The following is a 16,353-nucleotide window of genomic DNA, read 5'->3' on the forward strand; positions in this document are numbered from 1 at the left end:
AGCTGAGAGGTCAAGTAAATCGAGTGAGATGCATTCCCCTTGTCCCTCTCTCATATCACAGGGTAACCAAAGCTGTTAGCTTGCTTTGGATCTAGAAAGGACCTAGAACTGACTAACAACCACTTGCCAAGGAAGGGAATGTTTGCAACTGGCCTATAGTGCTTTGAAGAATGCAATTTAAAAACAACAATGAAAACAACAACACGAAATCCCTCCACTTTAACTTAAATCTACCAAACAAAGGATAAAGTAATGGAAGTTTAAATTGCATTGAAGAAGATTAAAGTTGTGTCAAAACTACTAATGGCCCATACATGTAAATCCTCTGGATTTGAAATGTGGCTCTAAAGAAACAAAAGGGGGGGAGTGCCTTCAACTAGCAAACAGATCACTATTAGCAGCTCTGTGTAGATGAAGAGTTTTAATGGGAAGCATATATTCTCACCACTAGAATAATTAATTACTGGCTTCTTTTCTTCCCACGGCAACATTTAGCCAGTTATAAACACTTTTCTGTTTATGAATGTACTTTTGATTACATTCAACGTCACTTTTGACGCTAAAAATATATCCTCATAGATGCAAGCTCGAAAAAGGGAGACACCAACAGCTTTCGAAACTGAAGCTTGTGGATACGGATAATATATTAAAGAAATGAGGATGTTGTTGTGTCGCTAAATGACTTCCAGTTGTCCATATGCCCAGAAGCATAAATCTAAGAAAAAGCTTTGCTGATTGTAGCACATAAGGAGAGCACTTGGGGCAATAGCACAGATGCCACAGCTACACTTTCAATCTAGGAGCTGGATTGAGAAGGGGGAGGGTGGGCAGTGAGAGAAAGCGGTCGGTAAAATGATTTAAGATACCCAGGATATAATGGGATGAGTTGGAGAAGCCAGCATTTGTTATGTTAGAGGACAGGAGTATTAGGATTGTGGTTGACAAATCTTTAGCTGCTTGAATGGTTTAGGACTGCATTCAGCTTTCTGAGCCTATTAGTATCTTCTTGATTCCCAGTTTTGCAGATTTCTGGGGATTTCTACACAACATATGGGTTAGCATTAAGAGCATTAAAGATTTATAAATTTGTATCATCACGATAAAGCGCACAAAGAGATGAAATATGCACATGGTTGGGTGTAATCCTTATACTGCTCAGGCTTGAATTAAACCAAAGACCCATTCATAGTCTAATACTGTTAAAGAGAAACGAGAGAAAGGAATATCATTTAAGTTTATTCATACTAGCTTCAGGTGCCAAGGCTTTCAATGTACAGTCGTACCTTGGATCTCAAAGGCCTTGGCTCCTGAACAAATTGGCTCCCGAACAATCGAAATGCAGAAGTGAGTGTTCCGGTTTTTGAACAATTTTCGGAAGCCGAATGTCTGGTGTGGCTTCTGTGGCTTCCAATTGGCTGCAGGATGTTCCGGCAGCCAATCAGAAGCAGTGCCTTGGTTTTCGAATGGTTCCAGGAGTCGAACGGACTCCCGGAACACATTCTGTTTGAGAACTAAGGTACGACTATACAGATAATACACAGTCCAAGTAAATACCCCGTATTTACCCTGCCTACACAAACTGGCCCAATGATTCACTCATTCACATTTCACACATGTGACTCAACTATTTTAAAAAGAAGTGATCGTTATTTTTCAATCCCTACACAAATATGTGATGACTGTCAATATGAAGGATGGAACTTCTTATCATGGATCTTCATTCATTTCTCTAGCTAAATCAATGGCAAAGCCATTCCAGTCAGGAGAATTCCATGTACATGAATTGTCACCATATATCTATATGTCAGTGTAATCTGTAACTTAGTGTGACACTTAATACTACTTGTGTATCTAACTGGTTAAATACAAATGGAGTACATACAGGAAACGAAACTTGCTATTTATTTTTAGTAAACAACTCCCACTAGGGAGCATGAAAAACAAATCTGGTTTCAAGTAGATGCTCTTTGAATACAAACAAATCCACAAAGAATATAATTCTTCTGGGAAACACACTAGAAGGCATGTCACAACATACATAAAAGTGTGCATCAATATTTTATATATCCTGTGGGAAAACTGACACTAGCCTTCAAAGATGTTTAACCACACTGAAAATAAGTTGAGAACTGTGTATCTCACAACCTAATTTCTAATAGAAGTCTCTTTATCAGGTATTTTATAAACCTACTTCTCCACTCCTCTGATGATCTTTTTGCACAATTCACTGAGAAGTGTGCAATTACACAGCCCAATTATACAGCTAGCAGATAAGAAATAGCATATAATTTTGGGATTAGTGCTAACTTCATTAAAAGTACTTTCATAAATAAGAAGCACAGCCTGACTGACAACATTACTGTCAGGCCTATTTTGCAAGAAAATAACCAAGTCCAATGTCACAACAGGGAAAGTGCCATAGCTGAGTGGTAGAGCCTCTGCTCTGTTTGTAGAAGGTCTCAGGTTCAATCCCTGACATCTAGGTAGGGCTGGGAGATGCCTCTGCCTGAAACCATGAGCAGCTTCTGCCAACCTGTGCAAGCAATACTGACCTACATGCCCTGATGGTGTGACTCAGTATCAGGCAGCTTACTATATTCCAATAAAGGCAAAAACTGTTGCAGGGATGCAAACCAATAAAGTTTCAGAGAACTTCATTAAAAAATGAATTGTGAAGCAGACTAAAGAATAGGATACAGTTTACTGCAAACAGAACAAATATGGTGCCCAGCAGATACCACAAAGAACAGTGTAGGTCTCTCTCTGTCATAAAATTGTGATTTTTCAGAGTATGCTTAGAGCAGGGCGGTCCAATTTTTCAGATCAAGGGGGGTGCAAGAGTACTTCAACATGGAACTCGTGGGCTGCACACTGTCTTGTTGTGTGGCTGTGGGGAGCAAGACCAAAATGTGACTCCTCCCAAAGCCAGGTAAGTGAGATGCTGAGCTTTGGGAAGGAGGCGCGAGGCTTTGGCAGGGTCCTACAGCCCTCCCACCTTGTCCTCAAAGCTGGGAAAGAGGTAACTAGGCTTTGGGAAGGAGGGTGGAGAACTCTAGGCCCCTTACAGAGCCCTCACACCTCCTTCCCAAAGCCCAACACCTCACTTACCTGGCTTTGGGAAGACAGCACAAGGGTGGTGTGTCAGGAGCTCCTACACTCGAGTAGAACCCTGGCAGAGACACATGTCCAACTGACATGTTCTCTCCCTCCTGGTCGATCGTTCGGAAGCTTCAAAAGCTTTCTTCAGCCTGAACATCACAGCAACGGATGCCAACAGACATTGGCACACTTAGGGATCCGCAGAGTCTTAGCAGCTTGTGTAATAGACCTCAGCAACTCAGCATTTTGGCTAATCTACTTTATTTACATATAAACACACACGGAGCACTGTAACATGGCTCCTTCTCTCTCTAGCATCAGACAGCAAAGAAAAAAAACAAAGGACAACAGTCCCACTTCACGGAACACAGTAACACGAACATCCTGTCTCCGTCACTTCCCACTTTGTTAAGTCAAAACATACACCGTCATGTGAAAGACAACGATCCCTGATTGCAATCACGGAGCAGGAATTCTAACATGTGGTGTGTGTGTGTGTGTGTGTGTGTGTGTGTGTGTTAAATGTTGCCACAGGTTGTATGTTGAACTGCCCTGGCTTGGAGAGCTCCTACTGCAGCCTCGGAACAAAAAAATGTATCTTCAGAACTAATGGCCACATGTATTAGTCTAATGTGGAGCAATCTACATCCTGATAAAAAATGCCATGGTTTTCATTCTTCTTCTTTTGCCCTTCATTCTTAAAAGAAGCTATAGTAGTTGTTTCTTAAACTGTAGGCCATAGTACACATTGAGGTGTTCTATGAGACTAACAGCAAAAACTGTTGAATGTCTTTTTCAACTCAAAACAGAGATGAACTCAGCATTTCAGTGTATCTGCTCATTCTGCCTATTCTTTTGCTGATGTTTAAAAAATGCCACTGCTTTGTTCCTTCATAGGCAGCACACACTCCCTCAAGGACATATTCGCCGTTTCCCCCACTTGTTTGGCTGGTCCCACTCCAGATCCCATTTCAGGGAAGTTTTATTATTTAATGTTTAACATTTTATTCTGGTTTTAATCTGTTGGGAGCCGCCCAGAGTGGTTGGGGAAACCCAGTCAGATGGGCGGGGTATTATTATTATTATTATTATTATTAGCCCAGAAATGAAAGAGTCAAACATGTTGACCCCACTCCTTCAAGGATTCCATCTACACCCACTGGCTGCACAAACTGAAAAGTATCCATAACAACAGGACCAGATGTCACCTTCATGGGAAAATGTACTTGTCAACTCAGGGGAAGGAAGAATTCAAGGATAAAAAAAGTGTTTTGTGGGAAATGGTTTGTTTTATTAAATATGTTTCAGTCAAATAGCATGATTGGTTTTCTCCATCAACTCATGACACTTTATAGAGTAATATTATAGACTGACTGAATTAATTTCCCCCCTTTTCTTTATGCTTGGGCTAGTTGTTTATTTCTATGATGGTTCCCTGATTGCTTCACTTAAGTGTTTATTAGTGCATTGTGGATTGTATATTTGTGGGAGATTTTGTTGCCTATTTGTTTTGCTCTTCTGTTTGTTGTAACCAAATGTATAGGTAATGTATGTGTTGAGTTTTTACTGGGGTTTTTTTGTTTGTTTGTTGTTGTTTGCTCATTTTTCCTTGATATGGAAGGTCTAAACAAACAGTTCTTAAAACGTTTGTCCCTTGCCTGCCTTTATGGTTCCCTACCCCATAAACAGATCTCACCATAGTGAGAAAGACTGCAACCTGTGTGCTTGCTGTCTATTGTCCAGGCGTTCATTGCTTATGGGCAGTTCTTTATTTATGGACTTGGTTCAGATAGCCATTCAGAGACTCTTTTAAACAGAGGACTGGCCTCTGTCAAACGGCTACCCCAGTCTCCCTGTTCCTTTCCTACGCACAGACTTGCAACAGCATGTGAAAAGTTGGTCCTATTGCTTATTGTTTGGGCTTGAAAATGAATTTAGATTTTACAAAGGAATTTGTGCCTTTTCAAAAACCATGCATGTTTTATAAACAAGGCTATCCATTCATGGCTGGGTGTCACCAATACCTCTCCGCATTATTTTAAAAACTATTCCATATGAAAACTTCTTTGAGAAGTTATTTCACTCTGTCAACATGCAGTGTGTCTTATGAAACAGCTCTAGGTTCTGAGCCACACTTAGATATGTACAACAGTGGGGAAAAAAGCATTTGGGGAAGGGCCCAAGAACATAAAATTACTTCTGTGTTTATATGTAACCACCCTTAAAATGTAATGCAATTAGAGTTATCTGGAAACATTAAGTGGCTCACCGCTGGCTGACGGACAGGCTTGTAAATTGTATTAGAGAAGGGAACAAGCCTATTGCAGAGTTTGGGAAAGTTGCCAAAGTAGCCTGCAAAATGATTTCTGGTCCTTGCTCTTTATTGCTTGTGATTATGTGATGTGTTTATCAGAATAATTTGATTTCATTTTTCCCACTCTGGGCAATGCTCCAAGCCTCAGAGGTATTAAGTAATTTAAAATTTGCCATAGGTGTCCATAGCAAGGAACCTTGAATTGCCAAGAGCAGCTTGCTATGAAAAAAATAACCCAAAAAATGCAATTCACTGCAAACTCTTATACTGAAAGGTTTGGAGGCTATGCAGGAAAGTGTTATTGTAACTAATCTTGGAAGAGCAGGGGGGATGATCAGGATCAACCTGCTCTATGAATTGATTCTGTTCTACAAAAAAGACCACCCATTTTTTATCATGTTTATACCGCGCCACTTCTCTGTACTGTATCCTCAAAATAACACCGTATGATGTATTAGGCTAGGAGATAGGCATTACAGCCAGGTTACCTTGTGAGTTTGGCTTGGGAGGTGGGAATTTGGATTTGACTCTGACTCTTTCTAGTTCCAAGCCATTAAACAGAAAATGGAAACTTGTGTGTGTGTGTGTCTTATCTGTAAAATCCTAAATAAAGAGGTGGTAACATGCTGCTATCCCATACTTGTATCTGGATATCAGCAATGGTTTCCTCTGGACAAGATTGTGGTATTATACAAGTCCAAGATGATGACTTTGGTTTGTTTGTTTTATAGCCTTCAAAACAGAATCTTGGGGTTGGGGTGGGTGGCTAATGCTTCAGGTCTATACATTTCAATGATCCTATCTTGGATTTAAAAACCAATACAGTGGTACCTTGGTACTTGAATGGCTTGTCTCCCGAACAAATTGGCTCCCAAATGCCGTAAACCCGGAAGTAAGTTTTCCAGTTTGTGAACGCTTTTCGGAAGCTGAATGTCCGATGCAGCTTCTGCTTGAGTGCAGGAAGCTCCTGCAGCCAATCGGAAGCCGTGTCTTGGTTTTTGAACGGTTTCGGGAGTCGAACAGACCCCAAAAATGGATTAAGTTCAAGAACCAAGGTACCACTGTATATGAACAAGCTGTTTATTTGTGTACACAGCTTCTTTGCAAGCAAGCAAAACAGGAAGTCTACAATTAACCATAGATTTCATTTCAGCCAATCTGGGAACCTATGGTTACTAGCTTTGGAACAAGTCCAGATATTAAAATTAGTTTAATGTCTTAATTTGTTCAAATTCTGCTAACCATACTTTTTCAGTATGGATAAATCAGAAAACTATGGTTGCGAATTTGATCAAAACTCATGTGAAGGAGCTGCATGTGTGAATATGTGCACAAGACTCTTTCACATCTAAGCTATGATACTTCTGAACCAGCTCACTTTCCAAATAAAAGCTGGTGTAGATTAATGGACAGTGAGCTGGGATTTCTGTGGTGTTGTTTGAATCTTACTTTAGGAACACACCTTCATTGGCAACTGGCTAACTTAAAAACATGCTCACATACAGGAGTTTACTATAACTTTGAAGTTATAGTAAAAAAAAATTGCACATCGGTTACACAAGAAGTTACCCTTCCCTTAAGCATTTATTCTAGAAATCTGTCTCGTCTCTGTTAGCAAATCTGGAATACTTTGCTCTTTTCCTGGAGACAGTTGCTGATTATATCTACAAATGCATAGAATGAGTGCACACCAAGATGTGACAAGTACTATTTGATTATTTAATAGTACTCCTCCATGTTTTCTCTGCTTGAATGCAGCATCTAATTCTGTCTAATCATTCTATAAAATGAACTCAGTAATGAGTGCTGTAAACACAAAGAAGAAGACCAGACCATGAGTTCTAAGTTTTTATCTAAAGATGCAACTTTTAAAAATTAAGCTGTTGTATAAGGAGAAACTGAAATTAACCTGCCTGTGAGCTATCCATTTGTTTTGGATCCACATGTTATTCAGTTTTCCATTCTAATTTTTAAAAAGCCCATTTAAAAACAAGAAATAGCTACATGATCAGCCCAAATGAGAGCAGAAAAATGCAGTACTGCCCTAGTGCTTATACTAGCTTAAGATGGAACCAAAATGACAGGGGAACATCACAAACTGTCATGTTATACCACACTACAGTGCTGTCCTGCTGCCTCAAATAATTTCTCTCTTAGAAGTTATACAGCTGCCTAAATTTCCAGCTCATCACAAGAAATGGAACCTACCAACCCCTTAAAAACATGTCTTCTAACATCCCAGTTCTTTTTTTGACGAATAAGCACCTCTCCTCCTCCTCAAAAACAGAAACCAAAGCATCTAGGAGGCTCCACTCTGTCACATATTTAGATGTCAAGAGGATCCCAAACATTTACTGGCACTGTATCTGAGCTTCAAGTACAAATTCACAGCAACAGAATTGTCACATCGAATAAGCTCGAAAGTAAGTTATCAAAGTTCAGAGGGGGAAAACCTCTTACCTTTGGTAGCAATTCGAACACACTGAGTTTTGGTCTCCTGTTAAGAAGAAAAATGGGAGGAAAATGCAATTAGCACCAGTAGCTTGGGAAATTCAGTGAAAGTTAGTTTAGGTCACTGTGCAAACACACTTATGAACTACTTACATATACAATGAATAAGGCATGGCATGGTAAACACTTTTGATAGTGAAAGTATACTGCAGAGCTAAAATTCCTTTCATATATGTATATAGCTTTTACAGGCTGGGCTTCTAATCTATCAAGATCTCTGGCACACACAGTGAATTGACTCCAGGTAAGCAGAAAGGCTTCTAGTTTAGGTTCACCCATGACAACGTTAATTTTCTTTGCAGTCTTCTCAGCAATGAGAAAATCCCACACTATTAACGAGCCACTGAAAATACAGGAAGGGTAAGAGGGAAGGATGTATCTCTGTATGTCCGTGTCAAGCAGGCACTTTCACTGTACTGTTGACATTAAGCGGGTATTTTTGCTATGCTGTCTTATGTCAACAGTACCAGATACTGAGAATTGCAGGTAGAGAGAGTGCTGTTGGGCTCTGGTCTGACTTTCAGCCTTCCCATCAGTACTGGTTGGCCACTATGAGTACAAGATGCTGGACTAGATGAGCCATTGGCCTGATCCAGCAGCCTCTTCTGATGTTCTTACAGCTTTAGAAGCCTGTTGAAAACTTTTCTGTTTCAGCAGGCCTATCCAGACACTTGATTTAGTTGCATTTGTTTTCATGATTTATTGATTTTATCTCTGTTTTTAATGATGGTAATACGTGTACTTGTTTTTCATTTGGTCTGTGTGTTTTAGTCATATTTTATATGTAGTTGAATTTGTACACTGCTTGAATAATCTCCCCCCCCCAAAAAAAAGTGGTCTATAAATATAAATAAATAACGAAATGTAGCAAAATGTGGGCTAGATGTTGAAGCCTGTGATAAAGCTCATCAAGTTTAAGGCATCAAGATGAAAGTTCTGTACTTATTCATTTTCCCACCACATGTGGAAGAAAGTGCCCCTTCCAGCATAGACTGTAAACCATGTTTAAAGCTAGGTCACATGCCACCAGCATGGGATTTAATAAAACATCTGTTTTATGGTGGCACATAATGAAATACTTAGATAGGGCCTCCCAGATTTCCTGCCAACCTTTTGACCTCCTGCTTCATTTGCAAATTTGATTTCCTAATATCAGAATGCAATGATTCTAAAATTATCCATTTTTTAAAAAAACCACATGAGTTTCTCCCATCAGGAAAATCCTCCAGTTCCACAGCTATTCTAGCACACAAATTCACAAGCTGTGACATTTTCCTCATCTTGCTATGATAAACAGCTAATTCTTATAATTATAGATATTAGGCGAAGCTTCATTCTAGAGCCTCAAAGGCAAAGTCATTGATAGCTGTGATCTCTTCATTACTAGCTGCAGCTGAAATCCAAATGGCAGGGTAGAAATCGCTTTGGTTTCTTTTGAAAGCAGATTAACCTTCCTGAAGCCTATCAATCTAGGTGCAATCTTCCCCAAATCCCTCCTCTCCACCTCCTCGCGCAACAGCCATCTGCTACTGGGGCACACTAACCAGGAGACAGAGATTTCATACAAGACTATACTTAATTCTCAAATCTAAGTTTTAAATATCTCCGCCACTGTTCTAAATGCTGTTTCCTCCCTTTCCCGTCCTGTATTTCTATTTACAAAAGGAAAATGATTCAGTGGCAGAAGCAGCATGGGGCTTATCAAGTCATGTTGCTTTTCACACCTAGAGCTGCCTGCAGTATTTAACTTCCTGTTGCTTTGTTCTCTATCAATATGCATACTGAAATAGAAGCAGTGCTGTATGGTGTCAAGATATCAAATGGGGAGGAAATAGCAATGGCGATCTGCAGCCATACCTTTCCTACCAGCACAGTGGTCAAGCAATTTGGAAGCAAACCTGTGTACTGATGCTTTTCACAAACATGTAGCTGCTATGGGAGTTACAGTGGCTTTTTAAAACAAACTTATTTTTTTCTTATTTTATGTTCGGCATGTGGGGCACTGCTTTATTAGGCCTGCTGAGCAAGCTGGGTTTTGTTTATCCTGAAGCAATTTAATCTCCTGAACTACCTGGGCATTGAGAACAGTAGGAGGGGCGTTATTTCCGTGGAATGTGGAAACATACATGGCTGAAATTTATTTTACCAATGCTACAGCTCCAAAGAAACTTACTAAATTTTCAAACAATAATAGTTGCTGTGGGGGAAATGGTGTGTGGAATATGAATGGCGCAGAGCCATGCCGTTTGAAAATGGAAACCACAGAAAGGGTTTGCAATAACAAGACCCCAACAACTTTGGCCTACATCCAGATGCTTTAGACAGGGTGAGATGGCCTGCCTCAGGTGGCAGATATGAAGATACCACTAAAGGGAAGCAAACTGTCTATTTAGGCGATATTGTTCACCCATAATGTCATTTGAATTTTTCATACCAGGAACAAAAACATATTGAGCAACCGATGGACATGAGTCTAGGTCTATACACAGAAGCTGTTTCACTGGGTGCATTTAGGTTGCTGTTTTAAACTTTGCTGCTCTCTGTTTTAGTAGGAGTGTGTGTGTGTGTGTGTGAGAGAGAGAGAGAGAGAGAGAGAGAGAGAGAATGAGAGAGAGATATTTGTTATTTTACTGCAGTTTGCTACCTTGGTTTGGAAAGACAGGATCAAAATGTTTTCAAGAAATAAAAGCAAATGTGACTTTCGACTCCTCTCCACCACCCCTCCGACAAGTCTGCATGCTGCTCAACAAGCCTCTTTTGAGATAGGCTAGGGAAATCAAAAGTTGTTTACTGTGCATACCTAGCTGGAGGGATTGCTATATGAAAGGAACAAGTCAAAAGCTCAGTGCTGCTCATGTGAAAGCTAGCTGTCTGTGTGAAGATCTTTCTGGACCTTGGCCTTATAGTCCAAATAACCTCTAGCAACAGATCTGATTTTTTTCCCCAGAAGAAAATTCAGGGAGGTGCCTACCTTCTCGACACTGCTCATAGCTTGGAAGTAGATATTATATCCTTTACGGGGAGCCAATGGTGGGTTCCAAAAGCCTTGGTAAGTTCTGTTATCACCAACCGTGAAAGGAGCTGGTTCAGGAAGGTTACCAGGTGGCAATTCTGCAGCAAAATAATATGGCGAGCCACTGCTCAGAGCATTTTGATATGTGACAGGAATCTGGTAGCAGTCCATTGCACCTGTTTCTCGTTTTGTCCGATGAGGATGCAGCTCTTCAACAACAATCTGATAGGCGCTGTTAAAAGCCAAGAGAAAAACATGACTTATAAGAGGATGCCAGACCGACAGCACACAACACTATATCACGTAACTATGTTGCGCCAAATATTACCACACTCGGCTCAGAAGCGCAAGTCGAGGAGAGAAGCAGGTTTAAAAATGGCAGCTTATGCGTCTCATAACCAAATCATATTCAGCAATAGGCCCCGAGTGGAAGGTGGTCATTTTATTTCTCCTAATTTTAATTTCAGTTCTCTCCTTTATTTCCACAGCAACGTCACTCTCAGCCTCCCTTCCCCAAAAGATCTAATGGAACAGGAAAGTCTTTCTCATCACTGATGTAGACTTTGAACTATTAAGCAGACCAGGACTGGATCTTACATTAAGCACAGACATTTTTAATAGATTAATCCTTCTGCTTGATAATTTGCAGCATTTGAAGTCTGCATTTGCCTTTGAAAGGATATTATAGAAATTTCGGCTTCAAGGCCCGTCGTGGCAGCCTCCAAGCAATGCCTGAAGCACCAATTTGCTGTTGTCATATTACTAGAGACAGAAGCGCGTCGACAGGCATCTCCACCTTTTGACCTTGCTGTGGCATCTAACTTGGCTCACAGCTATGCAGATCTAAAGTATAAGCGACATCCTGTAATACAAGCACAGATGGACGGAAATCTGTCCACTCCCTCCAAATAGTCTGACTCCTTTCCCTACAGTTGCCACTGACAAAAACGTTACAAATTGCTAGAGCAGATGGCATCTAGCCTATTAAAAAAAAAAAAAGACGGGAAAAAAATGCTAACCCCAAAAACAAACTTCAGCCTAAACTTGCCAATACCTTCCTCGCAATGACAGCTCTTGGTCATTCCTCATAAAAATCTCATTTTACCACAGAATGTAATTATAGCTCTTCTTTTCCCTATAGAGGAAAGAGGCAAACAACTGAAACGTTAGACTAATTGATAATCAGCACTCGGATGTTCTGTTAGAAAGGGCCATAAAGGACAAAGTTGAATTGAGCTCCTGTTTTAAAAAGAACCACAGCATTTTCAAGTACGTCAAAATCTCTTCCTCCCTAGACTCCCACTATGATATAAAATAAAATGGGACCATATACAAAAAGATCCACATGCAATGCCGCATAGAAGTCATTTGAACTAGTTGGGATTCATGGAGGTGTAAGGGACATTTTTAGTTGCTTCTAATGCTCTGCTGCAGATGCTCACCACTCTAACTCCCATCAAATCTGATCAGCAGCCACATTGGCTTGGGCTGCTAGGAAACCAACAATATCCAGAGAGTCACAGGTTCACCACCCCTGCCCCTGGTAAACTCTCCTAAGGTAGCAAAAAGCCAAGTGAGAATGACCTCAAGCAATGAGAAGCAGTGCGGACAAATTGGAGTAAAGGGGGCGAAAGACGGGGAAGCCTATTCCATTAGGGTGATATCCAACCAAGTCATACTCAGAGAAGACCCACTCAAATTAGGCTTTAAAAAAGGTAAAGGTACCCCTGCCCATACGGGCCAGTCTTGACAGACTCTAGGGTTGTGTGCTCATCTCACTCTAGAGGCCGGGAGCCAGCACTGTCCCCAGACAGTTCCAGGTCACGTGGCCAGCGTGACGAAGCTGCTCCGGCGAACCGGCACCAGAGCAGCACACGGAAACGCTGTTTACCTTCCCGCTATAAAGCGGTACCTATTTATCTACTTGCACTTAAGTGTGCTTTTGAACTGCTAGGTGGGCAGGATCTGGGACCGAACGATGGGGGCTCACCCCGCCGCAGGGATTCGAACCACCGACCATGCGATCGGCAAGTCCTAGGCGCTTAGGTTTTACCCACAGCGCCACCTGCGTCCCAAATTAGGCTTAGTTGGATACAATTCCTAATTTTCTTTTCAGATATTCTCACATGAAAAGGTGTTAAATACTACATGCTTTATTCACTCCCTCCGTTAAGAATCTAGGCAGTAATGCCATGCAATCTAAGATTTGCATAAGCAATTGGCTTTCCATCTTGGGAACAACGGACATCTTAATGCTTGCCTCTGCAGACACTGTCACTCCTTTCTCGAGCGCTGCCAACGCAAAACAAATGACAAGACTTTTACTCTCCAAAATGCCAGGAGATCAGTAAACTTGTCAATTCCAATATCTGGCCACTTTAGAAGAATAAAGCCCAAGGGAAGAGCAGAAGCAGGGTGAAGCGTGCGTATGAAATGTTTCATTTATTTATGATTCAATTTATGTTTTAACATGAAACCAAGGTTTCATTCAAGGGAGGAGTTACAAACATTCATTATCTTTTAGGGAGGCAACAAAGGGAGTGTTCAAATTTTGCTATTTCAAGGGCACTGAAGCTTAATTCACCAGAAGAAGCAGACGAGGTGGTAAATCTGATACTGGAGTATGTCATTTCAGGGGGCAAACAGGAGATTGCCTGTTTTGAGGAGGGTGTACAGCACATTCAAGACTAGTATATCAGGGAGAAGGGTTTGAAGAACATCTAGGTTTCAACTTGCAGTGAGTTTATTTTAACTGGATGAACAATGTATCATGAGAATGCTCCTCCCAGAGTATAATCCCAGAACAGTTTAATCACTTAATCTGCTATTTGCGCACACGGCTAAGCAGAATTCAGTCTACAAATTTAACCAGCCCTCTTCCTATGTTGTCCTGGAAAACAGAACACAGTGAGAGTAATGAGAGCCAGTGGGGTGTACTGCTCATGTTATAGATTACTGTGCCTTAAGAGTGTAGGAATAAAACCTGGGAAATCAAATCCTTACTTGGCCATGAAACTCACTGGAAGATGACCTTGGGCCATCCACAGCCTCAGGGGTCCCCAAACTTTTTTCAAAGAGGGCCAGATTTGATGAAGTGAACATGCGTGAGGGCCGAGCAAAGTTCTTGAGCTTTTTTTTAGGATTGAAGTTGTTGAGCTTATTTTACCCCAAAGTTGTTGAGCTTTTTAAAGGATGACCTATACTGCCACAGGGGCAGATTAGGTCCCCGAAGTGGAGAGAGCCATGGTGTGGTGGGAATATCAGGCAGTTTAGAAATGCTTTTAAATAAATAAAGAAAACAGCAGCAGGGTAGCAACTCTGGGTGGCTTCCAACAAAAGATTAAAATACAATAATTTATCAAATATTAAAAGCTTCCCTAAACAGGGCTGCCTTCAGATGCCTTCTAAAAGTCTGATAGTTGTTGTTCTCTTTGACATCTGGTGGGAGGGCGATCCACAGGGCGGGTGCCACTACTGAGAAGGCCCTCTGCCTGGTTCCCTGTAACCTCATTTCTCGCAATGAGGGAACTGCCAGAAGGCTGAACAATAGGGGTGGAGATGCTCCTTCAGGAATACTGGGATGAGGCAGTTTAGGGCCTTAAAGGTCAGCACCAACAATTGTGCTTAAAAATGTACTGGGAGCCAATGTAGGTCTTTCAAGACTGGTGTTATAAGGTCTCGGTGGCCACTCCCAGTCGCCGGTCTTGCTGCCGCATTCTGGATGAGTTGGTCCTTATAATCACTCATTGGCAATTACTTGCCACCTTTATTTGTTAATTTCAGGGACACTGTTCAGTAGAGAGGCTTAAATAGTGCATGCTGCCACTGATAAGCAAATCACCTTTCTTTGCAGCTCACTGATGAATAAATGTTTCTTCCTTACCGGCTGAGCTGAGAGCCTCCAGCTTGGTAAAAGTAAGGCTTAATATCTGATTATAAATACTGATTCATCCAGTCTCCCTTTGTATTTCATGTCTGCTGTTTGGCTTACAACTTCAGGAGGCCATAAAGAAAACTAGAGATTATGAGATAACGCTTGGCAGGCAAGACACGATTATGTCATGATTAGAGCTGTGACTACCGCCGCATGTTGCATCTTAAGGAATGATTGACGGCACCTGCAAATTTGAATTGGATTACCCAAACATCTGCTTCAAGAGGCATGTGCACAAAGCAGGCAAGGAATACAAGGGAGCATTTATATCAGGGAGGCTGACTTCTAAAACACATAATTAGATGCTGCATATTTAAATTGAGTAAGTTTGTTGAACTGTTTAACATTGGCATTTTCCCGAGAGATCGAGAATAGAAATGGGCTGTCAAAAATGCATCCTGAGATGTTCTGGTTTCAGAACGTCAGCTGGGACTTATCTTGCCACAACTAAGTAACCTGAAGCTAAGCCAGATAATTGTTTTAAAAAGAGCAGAAATTAGTGCCATAGTAAATAGGGAGCAGGTACTACTGCACCATAAAAAGCTCCTCTATGTGAGGAGGGTCTCTCATATAAGGGTCTCTTCCTCATATGGAAGAGCTCTGGGGTTTGCTCATATTCAATGGCTTACATTCAATGCTTAAACAGCAGCTTGAATGCAGGCTTATTGGTGGCAGCTCCTCATTTGTGCAATGTACTCCCTGGCAAGGTGCTTCTCTGTCTTCCTCATTAACAATGTTTGAGAGAAGCATAAAGACATTTATGTTTACCCAGGTTTAATGACTATGTTTCTGGCAAGTTTAAAACCATTACATGTGAGGGTATGTGATTCTTTTTAAAATGTTTTAAAATGTTTTTAACAGTTGCTTTTTAAATAAATAAATAAATAAATAAATAAATAAATGTTTTCCATATGTTTTCATTTTATTTTTAACTGTAATGTTTTAACTTTTCTGTGTTTGCCAACAGGACTCCCTTGGAAGAAGGGCAGGATATTAGCTTAAATAAAAAAAGTAATAGAAACACAAACTATTAACATCAAAAGCTACAAAAATTAAACCAAAACCACACTCGCCACATCATCTAGAGGTGAAACACAGATTTTTAAACTGCAATATCCAGACTACAGAAGTCATGTCAAATAACTTGTTGAAGCAAAAACCAGCATCTTGCTTCATATGCAAACAAGGTTGTGCAGATTTTATTAATTCTTCTGGCAAGTGTAGTTACAAAGCATTATCCCCTATGCATATGTTTCCCCACCACTATTCCACTTTTTAACAGCAGGGAACTGAGGCCAGCACACATCACCTGGGCCCATAGCCTCACGGTATGTCCATGGCAGAAGGGGACTTGAACCTAGACCGCCCAAGTCTTTTACTGCTGAACCAGGAACATATCACCATATAAGGGTTGCAGGTTTACTCAAATGTCAAGTCCTATCTGCATAGGATTGAGCATCTTCCATATTTCACAAATGCTAA

The 16,353-nt window shown here is 40.8% G+C and overlaps 1 protein-coding gene across 19 annotated transcripts in view; it reads right to left on the reverse strand.

Annotated features, from left to right (window-relative positions):
• The window catches only part of PTPRK (protein tyrosine phosphatase receptor type K), a 328,240-nt gene that overhangs the window by 60,357 nt on the left and 251,530 nt on the right, over positions 1–16,353 (reverse strand). For all 19 annotated transcript variants that reach the window (XM_083731041.1, XM_083731039.1, XM_083731036.1 and 16 more), the window contains exons 12-13: positions 10,896–11,169; positions 7,874–7,910 (exon numbers count right to left, since the gene is read on the reverse strand). In XM_083731041.1, coding sequence (XP_083587167.1) covers positions 7,874–7,910; positions 10,896–11,169 — 311 coding nt within the window. The remainder of the gene's footprint in view (positions 1–7,873; positions 7,911–10,895; positions 11,170–16,353) is intronic.

This window comes from Podarcis gaigeae (assembly GCF_964106915.1).
Source record: "Podarcis gaigeae genome assembly, chromosome: 3".
Lineage (NCBI taxonomy): Eukaryota > Metazoa > Chordata > Lepidosauria > Squamata > Lacertidae > Podarcis > Podarcis gaigeae.